A 21,358-nucleotide genomic window follows, 5' to 3' on the forward strand; every position below is an offset into this window, starting at 1 on the left:
GTCCTTTGCATGGCATGTTTATTAATCTGTAATCGGATTAGGAGGAATTGAATTGAGGAGGAGTTGAATTCCGAATTCCTATTGAAGTTGTTTACCAAACCATATGGATTGATGAGACTTAGATTCAGGATTCCAGATTCATATTGAAGTTGTTTACTAAATCATATGGAATTGCGGTAGGAGTTGTGCTAATTACTAAAATGTTCTCGTTGTTGGGTTAAAGTATATGAAATTTTAAAAAATTTAAAATTGTGTGAGGATATAATAGGTAAAAAAGATGAATTCCTAATGAGTTACTTCTCCATGAATTAAAATACCACCTATCACCCAAGAATTGAATTCCTCAAAAATTAGCAATTCAATTCCTTAATTTTGTGTGAGGCCCATTTACTTTTTAATTCTTTGATGTGAAGTAAACACACGAATCCTCCATAATTGAAATTCAATCCCTAATTAGTAAACACAACATCAATGAAATATTATATTGGCCAACACACTGCGACCTTATTACTACTAGTTTGGATCCAGTCTACGACAATGATGGAACTAGTAGCAACAGCAGCATTAATGGTGATGATAATATTGACCAGAAACTGGGAGAAGCCTAGGAGAGAGGTCTTACGATTGACTATGTAGGTGTGTGGGGAGGATATGTGCGAATATGCGACTTCACGAAAAAGAACAGCTGGTCATATTGAATTTAATTTTAATTATTAAATTATTTTGATACCATATTGAATGTTTTGAATTTTTTATGAGATTGAGCTTATTTTAAGAAATCAATGACAGTTTTGTAATTTATATGAAGTTCAAAGCCTCTTTGTTATGTTGTAAATGGGTTTTGGGTGTGTTTCTAAAGTCCATTTCATGTGGGTTATTTTATTTTATTTTTATTTTTATAAATTTTAAATTTGGACCCCTATATTGAGTACAATAGTAAATCTCCAAAAAAAAAAAAAAAAAATTATATATGTGCTATGATAAATTGTAACTATAGTTGACTTCATTTTCAAACATGAAAAGCGTATCTTACTTTCCTTTACTTTTTCCTTGGTGACCAAGCAAGCATACACATAGACCAAACCTTCCAACCAGAAGCAGCAGCCAGCCACCAATTTTTTATTGGGAGCTTCACTAATATACCCAAAATAGGGGCTGAAATTATAAAAAAACCCCACATGGAATGCACTTTAGAAACACACCCAAAATTCATTTACTACATAAGAAATTAGTGTTGAAGTTCCTATAAATTACATGACTGCCATTGATCAACTTAAAAGAAGCCCAACAAAAAAAACTTAAATAGCACCCAAAACAAGCCCAGCCCAATTTTATAAAAAAACGCAAACAATTCATTACAAAAAAATGTCTTGAAAACTGTATCTTTATTAACGTGTCATATTGATTAATGATTGTAATGTTCCACACTTTTATTGTCATGTTGATTAATGGCTGTAATGTTCCAGTCTATGGTAATAACATTGTTATTTTATTGTCATGTTGATTAATGACTGTAATGTTCCATCTAGGGTAATAACACTGCTAGTTTCCAATAACATCTTATTTTTAATGCATGTTTACCCATGTAATGTTCCAGTCTAGGATAATAACACTATTAGTTTCTATGATATCCTAGTTCTAATTCATATTTACCCCTGTAATGTTCCAGTTTAAGGTAATAGCACTGCTAGTTTTCTATGACATCTTATTTCTAATGCATGTCTACCCATGTAATGTTCTAGTATAGAGTAATAACACTGCTATTTTGTAATGTTCTAGTTGGGTAATAACATTGCTAGTTTACTGTCATGTTGATTAATGGCTATAATGTTCCAATCTATGGTAATAACATTGCTAGTTTACTGTCATGTTGATTAATGGCTGTAATGTTCTAGTCTAGGGTAATAACACTGTTAGTTTCATATAACATCCTATTTCTAATGCATGTCTACCCCTTGTAATGTTCCAGTCTAAGGTAATAACATTATTAGTTTCTTATGACATCCTATTTCTAAGGTAATAACACTACTAGTTTCTTATGACATCATATTTCTAATGCATGTTTACCCATGTAATGTTCCAGTCTATGATAATAACACTGCTAAGTTCCGATGATGTCCTATTACTAATGCATGTCTACCCCTGTAATGTTCCCTAAGGTAATAACACTGCTAGTTTACTGTCATATTGATTAATGTTTGTCTTGTTACTATTTCTAATACATGTCCACCAAAGAAAAGAAGAAAGAACAAACTAGACCAACTCAAAACAAGCCGAGCCCATATTGTTAATAATATTATGTTAAAAAAGGATATTGTTAATACTCTGTCATAGAAGTACATTGTTAAACAAAAATGAGATCCATAACTGAAATAGTAACAATGGATAAATCAATCATCAAAGCTTAAAATACATTTCGAAAATCAACTAAAATATGAAGAGAAACACATAATTGAAGCAAAAGATCAAAAATCTCAAGTCTAAACCAAACGATGACGACGACAATAAAGATGATGATGATGATGATGACGACAATGACATGGTGAAAGAGGAGTAGAGCTTGAAGATGATGAGTAGAGCTAAGAGCATCTGATTGAGGTTCGTTCAAGGTTCCAAACAATCCGGAAAAAAAAAATCAATATAAGCACGATTTTAGAACAAGAAATCGAAGATGAAATATTGAAAATTGTAGAAGATAGATGAAGAATATAGCTGGACCTGAGATTAAGCTTCAATGGAAGCTCCTCTTGCTCCAACATCGATAAAACACCAGCAAGAAAGGAGAAAATAAAATCTGATTTGGTTTTTTGGCAGATTTGATTTTTTTTGGCAGATTTGGTTTTTATCTGGACAGATTTGGGCAGATTTGCTTTTTCTCTCTCAAATCCATAGTACAAAGGCAATATAGGTATTTTACACACACAAATAAACTGAAAAATAGCTATTTAATTTAAAAAAAATTGACAGCCGATTTTTGGGTTTTTGGGTGTGTTTATAGTTTTTAAATGGTATAGGGTTTCTTTATAAGACTATGTCTAAGATTGGGTATATAACTAAATTTGTATTTTTTATTTGCCTTAGAACTTCAAAAGTCCAAGAGAAGTTCATTTTGTCAACATTGCCACATCATCTTTGTGCGCGCTGCAAATATGCATGCTTGCTTCCCAAGCCAGCACAAATGTTATAAGAAACTACTCATCGCCCTCTCAATGCCCCATCAATTACAATACCACATTTCTTCTTTAAAATTGAACACCAAAAAAATAATCACTTGCTTATTTTGTTTTTAACAAAAAATAAAAATAAAAGGCCATGTCCACTGCTGGTTATGATCTTGCTGAAGCACATGTGCTGAGAGACCTCCACAAGAAGAAGATGAAGATGGAAGAAGAAGAAGAAATAGGCAAGTTGGGCACAGCTAAAGGCGAAACGGTTCGCTCAAGTACTAGTTGTTTCTTCTGGATGTACTTGAAGAAGAAAGTGCATTCAAGAAACGCTCAGAGTCGGGGAACTTGTTCAGCTCAAACTTCAGAAGTTGAGATTTTGGACCGTAAAGTTTGACTCTGCTCAAGCTCATGCTAATTATCAGCTGTTGCTTTTGTTATTTTCCATTGTTCTGTTTTAGCTGTTTGACATGTCTGAAGACATTTGTTTTTGACTGAATGTCTGAAGACATTGATACAAGTTGTAAAAGTTGTGGCAATGAAGTTGTTATACATGAGCTAACATTTCTATATTGGATGAGGCTTCAAGAAGGTTAAAAAATATTTTTTAACTGAAATTATTTGGTGCTCAGCATGGGCATATATAGAGGACCCATGGCCTTTGTTAGGAATATTCAGTCGGTAATAAGATTTGGATACTTCTTCAACCTGCAAATCACGGTTTAACATATGTGCAAAAATAATTTGTCAAAAACACACACACACACACACACACACACAACAAAAAATCTATATACACATGTCAAAATGTCATTGTTAGAAATGTAGGAGTGACTACTTATAGAGGAATGAGGGAACTATTTTCCATGAGATTTATTGAACGCAAAAATTAATGTAATTTACACTATTTAACCCAAAAAAGAAGAAGTAATGATACAACAAATTTGAAAAGAACGATAGGAAATCAAAATCATCGACTTGGTTTGTATGGAGACTTGGGTAATGGTGTAATATGTAAAGAGTATAGCTGCTCGGTTACACTAATTATTAAAAAATAATAATTAAAAAGAGCCATGAGTAAAGCTCGGGGCCATACTATTTTTAAAAACTAGAAAAAACCTATTGTCGCCAAGTTGTACTATTTTTTCCAACAAATTTTAAAAAACCGAGTTTCGCCGCCCGGCTATACTATTTCTATGAAAAAGTTGGATCAACCGAGTTTAGCCGCCTGGATATACTATTTTATTTATTTATAAAGAAATTAAAAAAGGGTTATTACCGAGCGGCTATACAATTTTTAAAAAAATAAAACCAGAGTGTGGCCGGCCGGCTATACTATTTCTTTAAAAAAATTAGAAAAACCGAGTATACTGCTACCAAAAGTAAGGAAGAGAACCCAACTGTCTCTAGGATTGCCACACTCACCAATTGTGTCGATCACAACCAGTTTTACCGTTCTCGAATCCCTATCTCTATCTGTCTCCTTTCTTCCTCAAATCCCTTGTCAATGGGGAATTGAATTGCAGTATGTATGTATACCCGAAGCTAATAGGAATCCTCAACCATAATAAAAGCCTTACCAGCCGTGAGAATCACCATTCCACTGTTCCGATATCTATTTTTTTTTTTTTTTAAAACTCAATCTTATCTCTCGGCATTTCTTCTCTCATGGCTGAATTGGAAAATCCCCTCCTCAATGAATTCTGTGCTGCCGACACTGGCGTCGCCGCCGTCCAGTCACGCCAAGGGCCCGCCCCCAACGCCGACCAGTGCCTGAAACAGAGCCTTAATGGTTGCAAAAGGTTCAATCGGAACAGAATTGCCGACAATGGTAAGTAACCTGTTTAATTTTTCTCCTGTGGAATTTCGGTGCCTTTTTGAATTAATGGTTAAGGTGTCTTATTGGAAATCTGGTACTCATGGTGAAGAAGCAACTGTCAGTGGAACTAATATGTTTATGGCTTGATGCTTTTCCAATAGACTGATGCTTGAATTGTTAGAACCATTGGTATCTTGGTGGTCAATGTAATTAGACTCTTGTTTTATGATTCTTGCAGGAATTCAGAAATCTAGTGATCCTAAACAAGTTGCCAGATCTGCAAAGATACCAGAGCTGACCACCAATACTCTTATGAGCTCTAAAGGCTCCATGAAGCTTCCATCTGGATTTGTTGAGCAGAAGCAATTCAAGGCGAACACGAGTCATTGCAGGTTTCTTTCTTATTACTCAATTTCTATTCCTAAAGTTGAAATCTCACTTCTCTATGGCTTCTAGGGATAAATATTTATTGTAACATTCCTATGATCTATGCCTCATTTCTTTATCAATTTTACTGTCACTCATACTTCCGTACCTTGTAATCCCCACTATGCCTTCACATTTTATAAAAACAGCTAAAACTTTTTGGAAACTTAAGAGGATGAGAAAACAGTATTTCAGTGAACAAGGATGTTTCAATTTCACCCGGAAAGCCGTGCTAATAATCAGTGTACATAACTTCCGATACCCCATGGTAGTTGGCTTTTGATGAGCTAACATCATCACCATATCTAGAAACAAGGATAAACAAGTTTTACCACTTTTTCCTTTCTCAAGCAAACAATGCAGTGGATTAAAAGGTATTTCTTTCAGGCACATTAGGTTCCTAAGTCTTAGTTTTCCCATACAACACTGTGATTAAGCACAACCATATTGGCTTACCATCACATATATGATTTATATTAAGTAGTTTACTTGGGAGGCTGTGTTTGTACAAATTCATTTTAGTTCACGATCCATTCAACATTTTCCTTTCTTAGAGGGCTTAAATTATGTGTATAATATATTGCATGGTGCAGGTTTATGAGATGCGATACTGCTACCAAAGCAAGGAATACGTTAAAAAGATCAAAGAGATCATCATCAACAGAAAGAAGAACATCAATTGATGATCTATCTGACGTTATATTGGCTGAAATCCTTTGCCGACTTCCATGCAATAAATTTGTTTTTCAATGCAAGTCTGTGTCTAAGCATTGGTGCACTCTCATCGCAGATCCTTATTTTATTGCCCGCTTTGTAAATATCCAAAGTTATAAGAGAACTCCAAAGATACGCACTTTGATAAACAAAAGAGTGGTGGAATTCCCTCCTAAAGTGTCGCTGTCACCTAATCTACTAACACAGTCGCTCGAAAGAATCATTTGTTTCCACCGTTTCATAGGAAATCCAGTTGTGGTAGCGACATATAATGACTTACTTTTGTGCTGCACAAGCATGGATTATCAGCGCAATTACTACATCTGCAATGCATACACCATGCAATGGGTTGGTCTTCCTCCCACCCCAAGTCGATGTCACAAGCGTGTACGAGTGGGATTCATCTGCAATGTTCCTGACTATAATTGTGAGGAAGACAATTGGAAAGGAAATAACAGCCAGCTTAATGTTGAGTGTAGGTCCACGGTTGTGAGAATTCTGCCTCCTGTTGAATATGCAAATGATGAGAAGAAATGTGATAGCCTCAAATTAAACGTGGAGATCTTCTCTTCTGAAACTGGTGAGTGGAAAGAATCTGTTGTCTCGTCCCCACGCAACTTCGATTTTCGTGGCCTCAATGAGTTCTCCTTTGCATACAATGGCATGTTATATTGGCCAACAGACCGCGGACTTAGTGTTATTGGTTTGGGTCCATTCTATGACAATGATGGAACTAGTAGCAGCAGCAGCAGCAATGGTGATGGTAATATTGATCATAAACTAGGTTTCACTATATTTGAGGAACCTCTAGACAGAGGTTTTAGTGTTCAGTACTTAGGTGCGTGCGGAGGATATGTGCGAATGTGCAACATGAGCTTGATGACCGGACGTCTGTATGTATATGAGTTGAAAGACTCACAAGATGGAGATGCTGCTGGCAAAAAGCTGTGTTTGAGTGAACGCAGGGTTTTTTCCTTGGACCCTAAAATGTTTCCAGACCTGCCGTGTTGCATACTGAATGCTTTTGACCCAAATAATAAGGATATTTTGTATCTGCGTGTGAGCGAAGATATTATCCAGTGGAACATTCACACAGGAGAGTGGTCAAAGATAGTTAAAGACTGTGAAACAGATCGTTTCTATTACACAGTTGTTCTCCCATTGTGGCCGACGCCAGTTCCTAGACTAGCGTAGCAGCAGCATGCCGGCATGCCCATCCATGGTGGAGGTACTACCAGCTTTTAGATAGCAAGAATTATATAGTAAACTTTTATTTGGTTTAGTTGGATTATTTGTATTTGATATACTCAGCAATATAACACTTTTAATTGCTGATAAATACCCTAATATGTTCTGTTTTATGTTCAACTGTTTTTTCCATCTTATTTTTGTTATGGCGATATACGGAGGATTGTGAATTTAAGTCGTTCTGTATACGCCCACTTTACTACTTAAAGCAGAAATTTGCAAGAAATTTCTTGAGACTCATGAGCTTGATCCACCACAAACCATATTGGCTTGCCATAACATATATGATATAAATATATATATATATATATATATATGTGTGTAGTTTATTAATTGAGAGGTGTTGGCGTGACTTGTGGATATTGACTTACTTTCCTTACACACCAAGGATTCCTATTTTATTTGTAATTGATTTACTTTAATTCTTGATTTCCTACTGTAAATAGATTTATGAATTTATTATTTACTTGCCCATTCAGGTTTTGTTGTGTTATAAATATGACCTCCTACAAGGAGAAGAATACATAGAAAATTCCCACAAACAAATATTCTCTCATAGTTTTCATATTTTAGCATGGTATCAGAGCGGCATTTTGGAATTGCTGACTCTAGTTTCAAACCCCCGCCGCCGCTATGGGGTTGATGATTTTTTCAACCCTCATGGAGGTAGCACCACCGACTCCTTCTCTCCTTCTCAACCAACCATACCTGAGTTGAGTGCCCAAATGGCTCAGCTCCTACAGATGCACTTTGGCCCCGAATTTGATCCTGAATCAGATCCTATTTTGATGACCCAACCCGATCCAGAATCAGGATCCTTTGACGCCGACGACTCTAGACAACCTCGACCCCAACTCCAATGATGACCACAACCCCGAATTTGTCTATGATTCAGACCTCGATCCCGATTTCGACTGACTCAGCGACTCAATCCCGATCCAAATTCCTAACCTGTATCCTATGCATCTTCCGCTGCACAGATTATGACTTCTCGACTAACGACACCGACACATGGACTAGGTTACGCATATTGTGGTGATCCGAGACACACTCGTGAGACTTGTTTTAAATTGCATGGCTACCCCGATTGGTGGGCTACTCTTAAAGATCGAGGACAATGCAATACGACCAGAATGGTACTGGTTATGGATTCCATACTTCCGATAAGATTGATTCTAGGAATTGGATAATTGATTCCGGTGCAACTGATCATATGACGTTTGATCCTGATGATTTTCTGAATACTACACAACCTCAACGAACCTGCAAATGGGTTGCACTCTCATCCTCTCTCACACTGTCTAATACTTTACTTATTCCATATTTATCCACTAAATTGTTGTCGTTAGTCAGCTTACTGAACAATTGAATTGTTGTGTACTCATTTACCCGAGTTTTTATTTGCTTCAGGATATTCATACTAAGGAGATTCTTGGTCGTGGTACTAAGAGAGGGGGGCTATATTATGTCGATGACTTTAGTCCTGGCATGGCTAACAGTGTGACGCATCCCTTTGATAGCAAACAAAAGCAAATTTGGTTATGGCACCGTCGATTGGGACATCCGCTTAGTTATATGAAGCATCTTATACCAGATTTATTCTCAGATTTCAAGGACTCCGACTTCACATGTAATACTTGTATTTTGGCTAAGAGTCACCGTGTGCCCTACCCGTTGAGTACGAGCAAGTGTACTACTCCATTTACGTTAATTCACTGATGTACCTTCACCTATCACTGCTCCTTCTGGTGTTCGATGGTTTGTCACATTCATAGATGATTGTACACGATGACATGGCTTTATTTGCTGAAGAATAAAAACGAAGTGTTTTCCCCTCATTCCACAAACAGATGAAAACTCAGTTTAATGCTCAAATCCAGATTCTTCGCTGACAATGGTGGAGAATTTGTCAATCATGACTTTCAGACTTACTTCCAACAACATGGAATTATCCATGAGACAACTTGTCTCAGACACCGCAACAAAATGGTGTTGCTGAAAGAAAGAATCGACATCTTCTTGAAACCGCCCGAACACTTCGATTTGCGCTCATGTTCCTCGCCATCACTGGGATGATGCTATTGTCATCACCTAATCAACCGCATGCCTTCTGGTGTATTGACTTTTAAAACTCCCTTACAGGTGCTTCCTCTTTGGTACTCACACCCGAATCTTTGGATATGTGGCTTTGTTCATCTCCACAAAAATCGACGTAGCAAACTTGATCCATGTGTGTGTGTTTTTGTGGGTTATGCCACTCATCAGAAAGGCTAGTTGGACGATGTCATTTTGGATGTGACCTTTCTGGAATCAGATGTTCTTCCATGACCCATCATCCAAAAGATGAAATGAAGAGCGAATGGAGCAACTTGAAAAAGAAGAAATTCTCTTATGTAGAAATGATTGATCATCCCGAGTCTGAAGCACAAGATTATTCTGCCGAAAAGCGACTAATCGCCTATTTATAGCGATCAATTACCTGACCTACCTGATCCATATGAAGATATTTTTGATCCGAGTCTCACACCTACAGACAATACAGAACAACAAGATGAAGGTAAGACCAATCTCCTGAGAATATCCTTGAGGTAACTACTCCTACTAGACTTGTGCATTTAGAGGATAAAACTATTGGATATCAATTACCTTTCAGACAAAATCGTGGGAAGCCACCAAACCACTATTCACCTGATATTGGCAAGACATTCAAATATCCAATTGCAAATCATGTATCTACTGAGGAACCACTCAAGGCTTTTGTGCATCAGTTGTCTGCTAACCATATTCCAACCAAGGTCTCTGAAGCATTGAAAGATCCTAAGTGGGTCCAAGCTATAAAAGAGGAGATGAAAGCTCTTGAGAAAAATCAGACTTGGACATTGGAGACTATACCACGAGGAAAAAAGACTATCGGATGTAGATGGGTGTTTACTATAAAACACAATGCAGATGGATCTATCGAGCGATACAAGGCAAGACTTGTGGCAAAAGGGTACACACAGACCTATCGTATAGACTATGAAGAAACATTTGCTCCAGTTGCAAAGTTAAACACCGTCAGAGTCTTATTGTCCCTTGCAGCTAATTTGGATTGGCCACTACACCAGTTTGATGTAAAGAATGCTTTTCTACATGGCGAACTCACGGAGGAGGTGTACATGGACATTCCTCCTGGTTATAATACTACTCAGACTGGAACAGTTTGCAGGCTACGAAAAGCATTGTATGGGTTGAAAATCACCAATGGTTTGGACGGTTCACCATGGCAATGAAGAACAATGGTTTCAAACAGTGCAACTCAGATCATACTTTGTTCTTGAAACATCGGAAAGGGAAGGTAACAACATTAATAATTTATGTTGATGATATGATTATTAGAATGATAAACAGGAAATATCACAGCTACAAGACTATCTGGCTACAGAGTTTGAGATGAAGGATCTAGGTGGACTCAAGTATTTCTTGGGAATTGAGGTGGCTCGATCGCAGCAAGGCATATTTCTCTCTCAAATGAAATATGTCTTGGACTTGTTGAATGCTAGATTGCAAACCTGCGGACACTCCTATTGTTCAGAATCATCATCTTGGAGAATATCCGAATCAAGTTCCAACTAACAAAGAAAGATACCAAAGGTTAGTGGGAAGATTGATCTATTTGTCACATACTCGACCAGACATTGCTTATGCAGTGAGCGTTGCAATTTATACACTCTCCAAGTGAAGACCACATGAATGCAGTTCTTCGGATACTTAGATATTTGAAGTCTGCGCCTGAAAAGGACTTATGTTCTCAAAGTATGGTCATCTAAATATTGATGGTTATTCAAATGCAGATTGGGCAGGTAATGTAAAGATAGAAAATCCACATCGGGTTACTTCACATTCGTGGGAGGTAATTTGGTGACATGGAGGAGCAAGAAACAGAATGTAGTAGCTTTATCCAGTGCAGAAGCCGAGTTCAGAGGCATGACTAAAGGGATTTGTGAACTTCTTTAGTTAAGAAAGTTGCTTACTGAACTTGGGTATAAACCTACATCTACAATGAATCTCTTTTGTGACAACAAGGCTGCTATAGCCATTGCACAGAATCCGGTTCAGCATGATCGTACTAAACATGTTGAGGTGGATCGACACTTCATCAAACAGAAGCTTGAGGCTAAAGTGTTTCAGTTTCCTTTTGTGAAATCCGAGGATCAATTGGCGGATATTTTGACAAAGGCGATTTCCAGTAAAGCATTCCACAATTCACTGGATCAGTTGGGCATTGGCGACATCTATGCACCAACGTGAGAGTGTTGGCGTGACTTGTGGATATTAACTTACTTTCCTTACACACCAAGGATTCCTATTTTATTTGTAATTGATTTACTTTAATTCCTGATTTCCTACTGTAAATAGATTTAGGAATTTATTATTTACTTGCCCATTCAGGTTTTGTTGTGTTATAAATATGACCTCCTACAAGGAGAAAAATACATAGAAAATTCCCACAAACAAATATTCTCTCATAGTTTTTATATTTTAGCAATTGTGTCTGTCCAAATTGGTACGTTTTAGTTGACGAACCATATGTCGATTCCATGAAACATTTTTCTTAGAGGCCATACAGTATGTGTATAATAATATATTTCATGGCGCAGGTGGATGGGATGCCATACTGCTACCAAAGTAAGGAAGAGAACCCAATACTGATTTTTCAACTATCTAATTTCTTTCTTGTTATAGTTTCCTGCTCTCTCTCTCTCTCTCTCTCTCTCTCTCTAGATTTACAAAACTTACAAATTCTATAACTTCCAGTGCATTGGAACACAATACTGATTTTTCAACTGAGATGATCTTCACACAAAAAAAAGTATATGTAGTCTGATAAAGTGTATGTAACTATAGTTGACTTCATTGTCAAACATGAAAAGAGAATCTTACTTTCCTTTTTTTCCTTGGTAACCAAGCAAGCATACACATAGACGAAACCTTCCACCCAGAAGCATCAGCCACCTGCACCCAATCTAGCAGTCAACATTCAACTAAAAAGTGAAGCTTTTTTTTGTCAACATTGCCACATCATCTTTGTGTGCGCTGCAAGTATGCATGCTTGCTTCCCAAGCCAGCACAAATGTTATAAGAAACTACTCATCGCCCTCTCAATGCCCCATCAATTACAATACCCCATTTCTTCTTTAAAATTGAACACCAAAAAAAATCACTTTGCTTATTTTTTTTTAAACCAACAATAAAATAAAAATATAGGCCATGTCCACTGCTGGTTATAGTCTTGCTGAAGCACATGTGCTGAGATGCCTGCACAAGAAGAAAATGAAGATGAAGAAGAAGAAGAAGAAAGAGGCAAGTTGGGCACAGCTAAGGGTGAAACGGTTCGCCCAAGTACTAGTTGTTTCTTCTGGATGTACTTGAAGAAGAAAGTACATCCAAGAAGTTAGGACTTTGGACCATAAAGTTTGACCCTGCTCAAGCTCACGCTAATTATCAGCTGCTTATAGTAATTGGGTTGGGTTGTCCATATTAATGAAGTTAATGAAGTCCAATTAGAGCTTTGTGTAATTTGTTACTAGGTTGTTGCCTTTATTATTTTCCATTGTTCTGTTTTAGCTATATCTGAAATGTCTCAAGACATTTGTTTTTGACTAAATGTCTCAAGACATTGATACAAGTTGTTGCAATAAAGTTGTTATATCTGGGCTAACATTTCTATATTGTGCCACCGAGAAATTATATTGTAGGTGGGGGATCCGAGCCTCTACATTTAGAGTTTACGTATTTACTCGCATTTCAACCGCAAATCACGGTTTAAATATTGACCATCATAATAATCTAACTGTTTAAAACAAGACACATCATCAAATATTTAAAAAATTAATTAAAAAATATATATTACCTTTAAATATTTAAAATTTTAATTGAAAACTAAAAAAATAAGATAAAATCACATAAACTAAAAATTAAAAAACCAGAGAGGCAACTTTCCCTCCCCACTCTTATCCCCGGCGCGCAGCCCCTACCAACCCTAACACACCCAAGCAGACATAACACCACCATCTCTCTCCACACACCCCAACACAACACCACCCAAGCCGCTACACATACCATTAACCATCTCTCTCTTTGTATTGCTGGCAACCCCCTTCCCCTTTTGATAATCTCTCTCTAAAGATATAGCTCCTTGCAGGGCCCCCTTAACTACCCTTCACCTTTCAAAAAAACCTATATTCCTCCCCCTCACCTTCCCTGGAAAGGGAGGAGTGGATTTTTTATATTTATTTATGTTTTTTTGTTTAAACAATTAAATAATTGTTAAATTTAAATAATTTTATGATGAAAAGGAAAATTAAATATTTATGTTGTTGATATGTTATCTCTTTAAAAGGTTAGATTATTAGAATGATCAAGATTTTGCCAACTGCAGATAAATACGTAAACCTATAAATGCAGAGGCTTAAAGAATCAAATAAGGGAGGCTTAAAGAAGGTTAAAAAAAAATTTAACTAAAATTATTTGGTGCTGACAAAGAAGGGGATGCAGCATGGGGATATAGAGGAACCCAACTGTCTCTAGAGATTAGACACTCACCGTGTCGAACCTTCACCTCTCTCTGGCAGATAGAACCCTAAATTCTGGGTTTTCTCCTTTCTTCCTCAAATCACATGGGGAAAATTATAATGTAAATACCCATATAGATAGTAGGATCCTCAAGAAACCTAAAGCCTTACTAAGCCGGATTCCGAATTCACCATTCTACCGTGTGTCAAGGATATTATTGATTTGTTTTTTTCAAACACAAACTTATCTCTCGGCATAGTTCTTCTCTTATGGCTGAACTGGAAAATCCCACTCCTCAATGAACTCTGTGCTGCCGAAACTGGCGCCTCCGCGCAGTCCAGCGGGCTCCGCATCCCCTTCAAGGGCCCGAAGCCCCCTTCTGTGCCAGCCCCCAACGCCTGACCAATGCTCGAAACGGACCCTTAATGCTTGTAAAAGCTTCAACCGGAACAGATTTGCAAACAACGGTAAGAAACTTGTTAATTTTTCTCCAATTTTTGTGCCTTTTTGAATTTAGGTGCCCTTTTGAATCTGGTACTCATGGTGAAGAAGCATGTCATGGAACTAATATGTTAATGAGGCTTATTGGATGCTTTTCCAATAAGTCTTGATCACTCTCTTGGTAGAACCCTTGGTACCTTGGTGGTCAATGTTGTTCATCATTAGACTCACTTGTCCCTTTAAACAAATATACAAAATCTTGCAGGAATTCAGAAATCTGGTGATGATAAACGTTTTGCCGGATCTGCAAAGATACCAGAGCTGACCACCAATACTCTTATGAGCTCTAAAGGGCTCCATGAAGCTTCCATCTGGATTTGTTGAGCAGAAGAAATTCAAGGCGAACACGAGTCTTTGCAGGTTTCTTTCTTAAAGCACACAATTTATATTCCAAAAGTTGAAAACAGATTCGAATTCTCACTTCTCTATGGCTTCTAGGGATATGTATATTTTTTTGTAGCAGACCCAGGTTTCCAACATTAAGATTAATTAGGCCTCATGGTTGGAAGCTAGGTAGTGTATTTGTTGAAAACAATGGTAAGCTTTACTGTCACTCCACAGTTCCTTAATTACCTTGCAGTCTCCAATATACTTTCTCATTTTGTAAAAACAGCTAAAACTTTTGGAAAACTTCGAAGGATGAGAAAACAGTCTTTTAGTGAACAAGGATGTTTCATCAACCCGGAAAGCCGTGTTAATAATCAGTGTACATAACTTCCTATACCCCATGGTAGTTGGCTTTCGATAAGCTAACATCATCACCATATCTAGAAACAAGGATAAACATGTTTTACCTCTCTTTTCTTTCTTAAGCAAACAGCGGTGGAAAAGGCATTTCTTTCTGGCACATTAGGTTCTTAATCTTAGTTTTCCCATACAACACTGTGATTAAGCACAACCATATTGGCTTGCATCACATATATGATTTTATTATGTTTACTTGGGAGGCTGTGTTTGTACAAATTCATTTTAGTTCACGATCCATTCAACATTTTCCTTTCTTAGAGGGCTTAAATTATGTGTATAATATATTGCCATGGCGCAGGTGGATATGAGATGCCATACTGCTACCGAAGTAAGGAAGAGAATCCATTTGTCTCTGCCGACCTCTAGTAAGTTAAAAAGATCAAAGAGATCGTCATCAAGCAGAAAGAAGAACCATCAATTGATGATCTACCTGACCTTGTATTGGTTGAAATCCTTATGCCGACTTCCATGCAACAAATTTGTTTTTCAATGCAAGTCTGTGTCCAAGCGTTGGTGCACCCTCATCGCAGATCCTTATTTTATTGGCCACTTTGTAAAGTATCAAAAGTTATAAGAGAACTCCAAAGATATGCACTTTGATAAACACCAAAAGTGCAGTGGAATTCCCTCCTTAATAGTGTCGCTGTCCCCACCCATTAATCTACTAACTCCGGCGCTCGAAAGAATCATTCCCGGGTGTCCACCGTTTGATGGCAAAGCCAGTTGTGGTAGCGATATATAATGACTTAGTTTTGTGCTGCATAAGCGAGGATTATCAACGCGCAATTCACTACATTTGCAATGCATACACCATGCAATGGGTTGGCTGAACTTCCTCCCACCCCAAGTCAATGTCACAAGCGTGTGCGGGTAGGAATCATCTGCAATGTTCCTGACTATAAATTGTGAGGAAGACATGATTGGAAAGGAAACAACATCCATCTTAATGTTGAGTGTAGGTCCACGGTTGTGAGAATTCTGCCTTCCTGTTGAATATAGCAAATGATGAGAAGAAATGTGATATGCCTCAAATTAAACGTGGAGATCTTCTCTTCTGACACTGGTGAGTGGAAGAGAATCAGTCGTAGTTATATTGGCCACGACATTTCAATTTTGGTGACCTCAATGTGTTCTCCTTTGGATACAATGGAATGTTATATTGGCCAACAGACCGCGGCCTTAGTGTTATTGGTTTGGGTCCATTCTATGACAATGATGGAACTAGTAGCAGCAGCAGTAATGATGGTGATCCTAAACTGGTTTCACGTATTTGAGTGAGACTCTAGACTTTGGTTTTATGGTTTCAGATGGAGACTTAGGTGTGTGGCGGAGGATATGCGCTAACGTGCAACATGAACAGGACGACCCGAAGTCTGTATGTATATGAGTTGAAAGCAAACACAAGATGGAGCTGCTGCTGGCAATAACCTTGTCGTTCTGACGTAAACGCGGGGTTTATTCCTTCGATCCTGAAATCGATTCCGATCAACGCGATATTGCGTAATGATTGCTTTTTATCCAAATAATAAGGATATTTTTGTCCAAGGGAGTTTCACTAAAACACCCAAAATGTGGAGTTGAAATTTATTCAAAAAAACCCAAGCACTATTTTAAACATATAAACACACCCAAAACTCATTAGTTACATACACTCAAAACTCATTTATAAACACACCCAAAAAGTTGACTTTGGGGTTGATTTTGGGTGTGTTTTTACTGTTTAAATAGTACTCTGGGTTTTTGTGTATAAATGAGCAACATGACGACCGGAAGTCTCTAGGATTGGAATCACAAGTGCAGCTTGGCAAAAAGTTGTGTTTATAACGCTGGGTTTATTTGTATATTTTTTGCATCTGACCCAAACAATGAGGATATTTTGTATCTGCGGAGAGATATTATCAAGTGGAACATTCGCACAGGAGAGTGGTCAAAGTTATTTAAACACTGGGCACGCACGTTACATACACGGTTGTATTCCCATTGGCCGACGCCAGTTCCTAGATTAGCTCACAGTGATAGCAAGAATTGTACTAACTTTTATCTTTTGATTATTTGTATTGGTGTTCATACCATCTAATTTCTTTCTTGTTATAGTTTCCTGCTCTCTCTCTCTCTCTCTCTAGATTTACAAAACTTACAAATTCTATAACTTCCAGTTGGAACCAATACTGATTTTTCAACTGAGATGATCTTCACACAAAAAAAAGTATATGTAGCTGATAAAGTGTATGTAACTATAGTTGACTTCATTGTCAAACATGAAAAGAGAATCTTACTTTCCTTTTTTTCCTTGGTGGCGGAGCAAGCATACACATAGAGAAACCTTCCACCCAGAAGCATCAGCCACCTGCACCCAATCTAGCAGTCAACATTCAACTAAAAAGTGAAGCTTTTTTTTGTCAACATTGCCACATCATCTTTGTGTGCGCTGCAAGTATGCATGCTTTTCCCAAGCCAGCACAAATGTTTGAAACTACTCATCGCCCTTCAATGCCCCATCAATTACAATACCCCATTTCTTCTTTAAAATGAACACCAAAAAAAATCACTTTGCTTATTTTTTTTTAAACCAACAATAAAATAAAAATATAGGCCATGTCCACTGCTGGTTATAGTCTTGCTGAAGCACATGTGCTGAGATGCCTCCACAAGAAGAAAATGAAGATGGAAGAAGAAGAAGAAAGAGGCAGTTGGGCACAGCTAAGGGTGAAACGGTTCGCCCAAGTACTAGTTGTTTTTCTGGAATGAAGAAGAAGTACACAAGAAGTTAGGACTTTGGCCATAAAGTTTGACCCTGCTGAAGCTCCGCTAATTATCAGCTGCTTATAGTAATTGGGTTGGGTTGTCCATATTAATGAAGTTAATGAAGTCCAATTAAGCTTTGTGTAATTTGTTACTAGGTTGTTGCCTTTATATTTTCCATTGTCTGTTTTAGCTAATTGAAATGTCTCAAGACATTTGTTTTTGACTAAATTCCCAAGACATTGATCAAGTTGTTGCAAAAAGTTGTTATATCTGGGCTAACATTTCTGTGCCACCGAGAAATTAATTCTAGGTGGGGGATCCGAGCCTCTATTTAAGAATTTACTCGATTGCAAAATAGACCATCCTAATAATCTAATTGTTTAAAACAAGACACATCATCAAATATTTAAAAAATTAATTAAAAAATATAATCTTTAAATATTTAAAATTTTAATTGAAAATAAAAAAATAAGATAAAATCACATAAACTAAAAATTAAAAAACCAGAGAGCAACTTTCCCTCCCCAATCCCCGGCGCGCACCCTCACTAACACACCCAAGCAGACATAACACCACCATCTCTCTCCACACACCCCAACACAACACCAAACGCTACACATACCATTAACCATCTCTCTCTTTTATTGCTGGCAACCCCCTTCCCCTTTTAAATCTCTCTCTATAAGTCACCTCTGGAAAGGGAGGAGTGGATTTTTTATATTTATTTATGTTTTTTTGTTTAAACAATTAAATATGTTAAATTTAAATACTTTTATACTTTTTATCGTCATTTTTGTTTCTCTACAAATTTGGCTCAGAGAATTTGGTTGTTGTTTTAGGGCCAAATTTGGCAATTGGTGTGTGGCATCATGTTTAATTGAGAAATTTTTTGGCGTCATTGTTATACCATCACGTGGTGTTACAATCCACTCATGATATGATATGCTCATTAGTAATATATGCTAGATTGAGAAAGTATCAATCATGTCACCCATCTATATTAACATGTGGGATAAGGGATATGTAACGGTGTGATGGTTGCGCTCAAGTATTGTCGCAACTGGAGATAGTTGGCCTTGCTATTTTTAATTGTTTTTCAAATTTAAAAGAAATTTATAAATAATAGGGAAGACCAGCCTATCGCGATATAATATTATTTTGAAATTTGCTAGCAATTGGAAATCCAGTGACCACAATATACCCTCAATGATAATGATTATGTAGTACACACATCCTTTTCTATACATTACTTACACGTGTGTATGAGGCATGTGCGCAATTTGGTGGACGCAACGACTGAGATTTAAAATCGATCTCCATTTGGCTTTGACCTTATTTTCTCAACTACTCGATGCGAAAGAAAGAGAGAAAGAAGATCCCCATTTTGCTATGACCTAATTTGCTCAACTACTCGATGCGAGAAAGAGAGAAACTCTAATTGATGACACAAAACTCGTTCAGCCATCAAATGCAAAAGAAGAGCCCTAAATTCTCCCTTGCAAACCCCCTACTATACAGGTATTGCCCTTGCAATTTACACAATCTTCTTTTGTAGGGTTTCTGTGTAAGAGACTCATACGATTTTGGTATTAGTATTTGGGGTTTTCCTTTTTTCTAGTTGATTTCTTTCGCTTGTATTAACTTTTTTTTCTTGTCTTAATTTGAAACTTAAAAACACTAGAATGAAAAGACAAGAAAACCAAAAGCAAGTTGCAAGACTTGGTCTCGGTTGAGAGTTTACTTTCTTTGCAGGAGGAACGTTGCAAAATGGGGGACATGAAAAGGGAGAGATCTCTTTTGCCCAGTGCTAAACGAAGGTGTGCAAGCCAAAGAATTTGATGTGCATATGGCGATTTTCTTTTTCATCCGGGTGATCAGGTAACAGGATCGGGTTAGGATTAGGCCTAAAAATGGAAGGGGACTAGGTTTAGAATTAATGAGTAATGTTTTCTTTCTTTTTCAGCGATATGAGCATTGCTAAATCTAAATGAACCTTTTTTTCAAGGAGTTTCACTATTATACCCATATAGAAGCCCAAATTATTTATAAATAAAAAACCCTATATTAAATGGACTTTAGAAAGATACCCAGAGGCTTTTAACTTCTTATAAATTACAAAACTGCCATTGATTTCTTAAAACAAGCCCAACCCCAAAACCTCATTAAAAAAAGGGAGTTTCACTAAAACACCCAAAATGGAGGTTGAAATTATAAAAAAACCCAACACCCAAAACACTTTATAAATACACCCAAAACCCATCATTATACACACTCAAAACCCATTTATAAACACACCCAAAAAGTTGACCAAAACCTCATTAAAAAAACTCAAAACACTCAATAAGGCATCAAAGTAAGTTAATAATCAAAATTAAATTCAATATGGCCAACTGTAATTTTTTGGGTTTTTTTTGGGTTTGTTTATAAAAATTAAATGGTGTATGGTTGATCTATATCATTAGTACTAAGAATTAGTATATGACTAAATATCTTCTCTTTTTTTTATAAGGACTTTTTGAATTGAGAGGTGCGATAATATACTAAACTCACATACACTAGTCGGATATTAGGACTCGAAACCATGACCATTCAAAGGGGAGTAAATGTTTCAAACTATTGCACTAGCGAGTCCTTTGTAAAATGAACTGTATTTTAAAACCACATTATGTAACCAATAATTTATCACTTGGTCATAATAATTGATATGTAACAGTCGAACAATTACATTGTTTCACTATAAAAAAAAGGTGTGAAAATTGTGGCATTCGACATTAACTACTTGTTTGGAACATCTCTTCAAAAATAAGCCAAATGAAAACTGGCTTAACAATTTGATCATTATTGTGAATATTTTCATTGTACATAAAAATATCGTATTCATCTTTTTATTCTATCACCATTAGACAACTCTATGTTGTCTAATTTGACTAATTTCTTGTAACGCTTATTGTTAAGGGAGTGTTGACTTAGAAGAGTAACGGTTCTTATCATGAAATGACATTGTAGAATGAACCAGAGATACAATTTATATGTCACACGAGAGTTACAACTTACATGAATTCATGGAAGCCAGAGATACAACACCAGACAAGGCTCTCTCTCTCTCTCTCTCTCTACGTGTCTAATAAGCTGGCTGCTGAACAAGAAAGGAGCAGACCTGGCATAAAAAATGGAAGCCAGAGAATACCAAACCAGACAAATTCAGTTCATCCATGCCCCACTCCATGATCAAATGTGCAACCCCCTCCCTGCTATCACCAAGCCCCCACCAATCACATTCTACACGACACTGGGATCAGACCCAAAACGCGCCACTTCTGGCGCCGGTTACAGCAATCGCAGGCCATGCCGGTTCCAGACGAGCCGAGCCCCTCGCCGATCCCGCAAAAAATGCAGCCGTTTCTTGGTGAGTGTGAAGTGACGTTTGTGACCTTTAATA

At 37.1% G+C, this 21,358-nt stretch overlaps 1 protein-coding gene across 2 annotated transcripts; it reads left to right on the forward strand.

Annotated features, from left to right (window-relative positions):
- Positions 1–4,549: 4,549 nt before the first annotated feature.
- LOC103333092 (uncharacterized) lies at positions 4,550–12,058 on the forward strand. 2 transcript variants are annotated; one of them, XM_089046657.1, is made up of 4 exons: positions 4,550–4,995; positions 5,222–5,375; positions 6,003–7,351; positions 12,012–12,058. In XM_089046657.1, the coding sequence occupies exons 1-3, from the start codon at positions 4,833–4,835 to the stop codon at positions 7,315–7,317; spliced, it is 1,632 nt and encodes a 543-aa protein (XP_088902783.1). In that variant the 5' UTR covers positions 4,550–4,832; the 3' UTR covers positions 7,318–7,351; positions 12,012–12,058. The 2 variants fall into 2 exon arrangements, with proteins under 2 accessions (XP_088902783.1, XP_088902782.1); XM_089046656.1 differs by lacking the exon at positions 12,012–12,058 and having other exon boundaries at positions 6,003–7,553.
- Positions 12,059–21,358: the final 9,300 nt, after the last annotated feature.

Source organism: Prunus mume, linkage group LG2 (assembly GCF_029339155.1).
Source record: "Prunus mume cultivar Tortuosa linkage group LG2, ASM2933915v1, whole genome shotgun sequence".
In the NCBI taxonomy this organism is placed as follows: Eukaryota; Viridiplantae; Streptophyta; class Magnoliopsida; order Rosales; family Rosaceae; genus Prunus; species Prunus mume.

Excerpts from the sequence above, each read along its gene's own strand:
- LOC103333092 (XM_089046657.1), top strand. The coding sequence starts at position 4,833 with ATGGCTGAATTGGAAAATCCCCTCCTCAATGAATTCTGTGCTGCCGAC. Across the intron at positions 4,996-5,221 it reads GAACAGAATTGCCGACAATG|GAATTCAGAAATCTAGTGAT; the intron begins GTAAGTAACCTG and ends TGATTCTTGCAG. Across the intron at positions 5,376-6,002 it reads GCGAACACGAGTCATTGCAG|GTTTATGAGATGCGATACTG; the intron begins GTTTCTTTCTTA and ends TGCATGGTGCAG.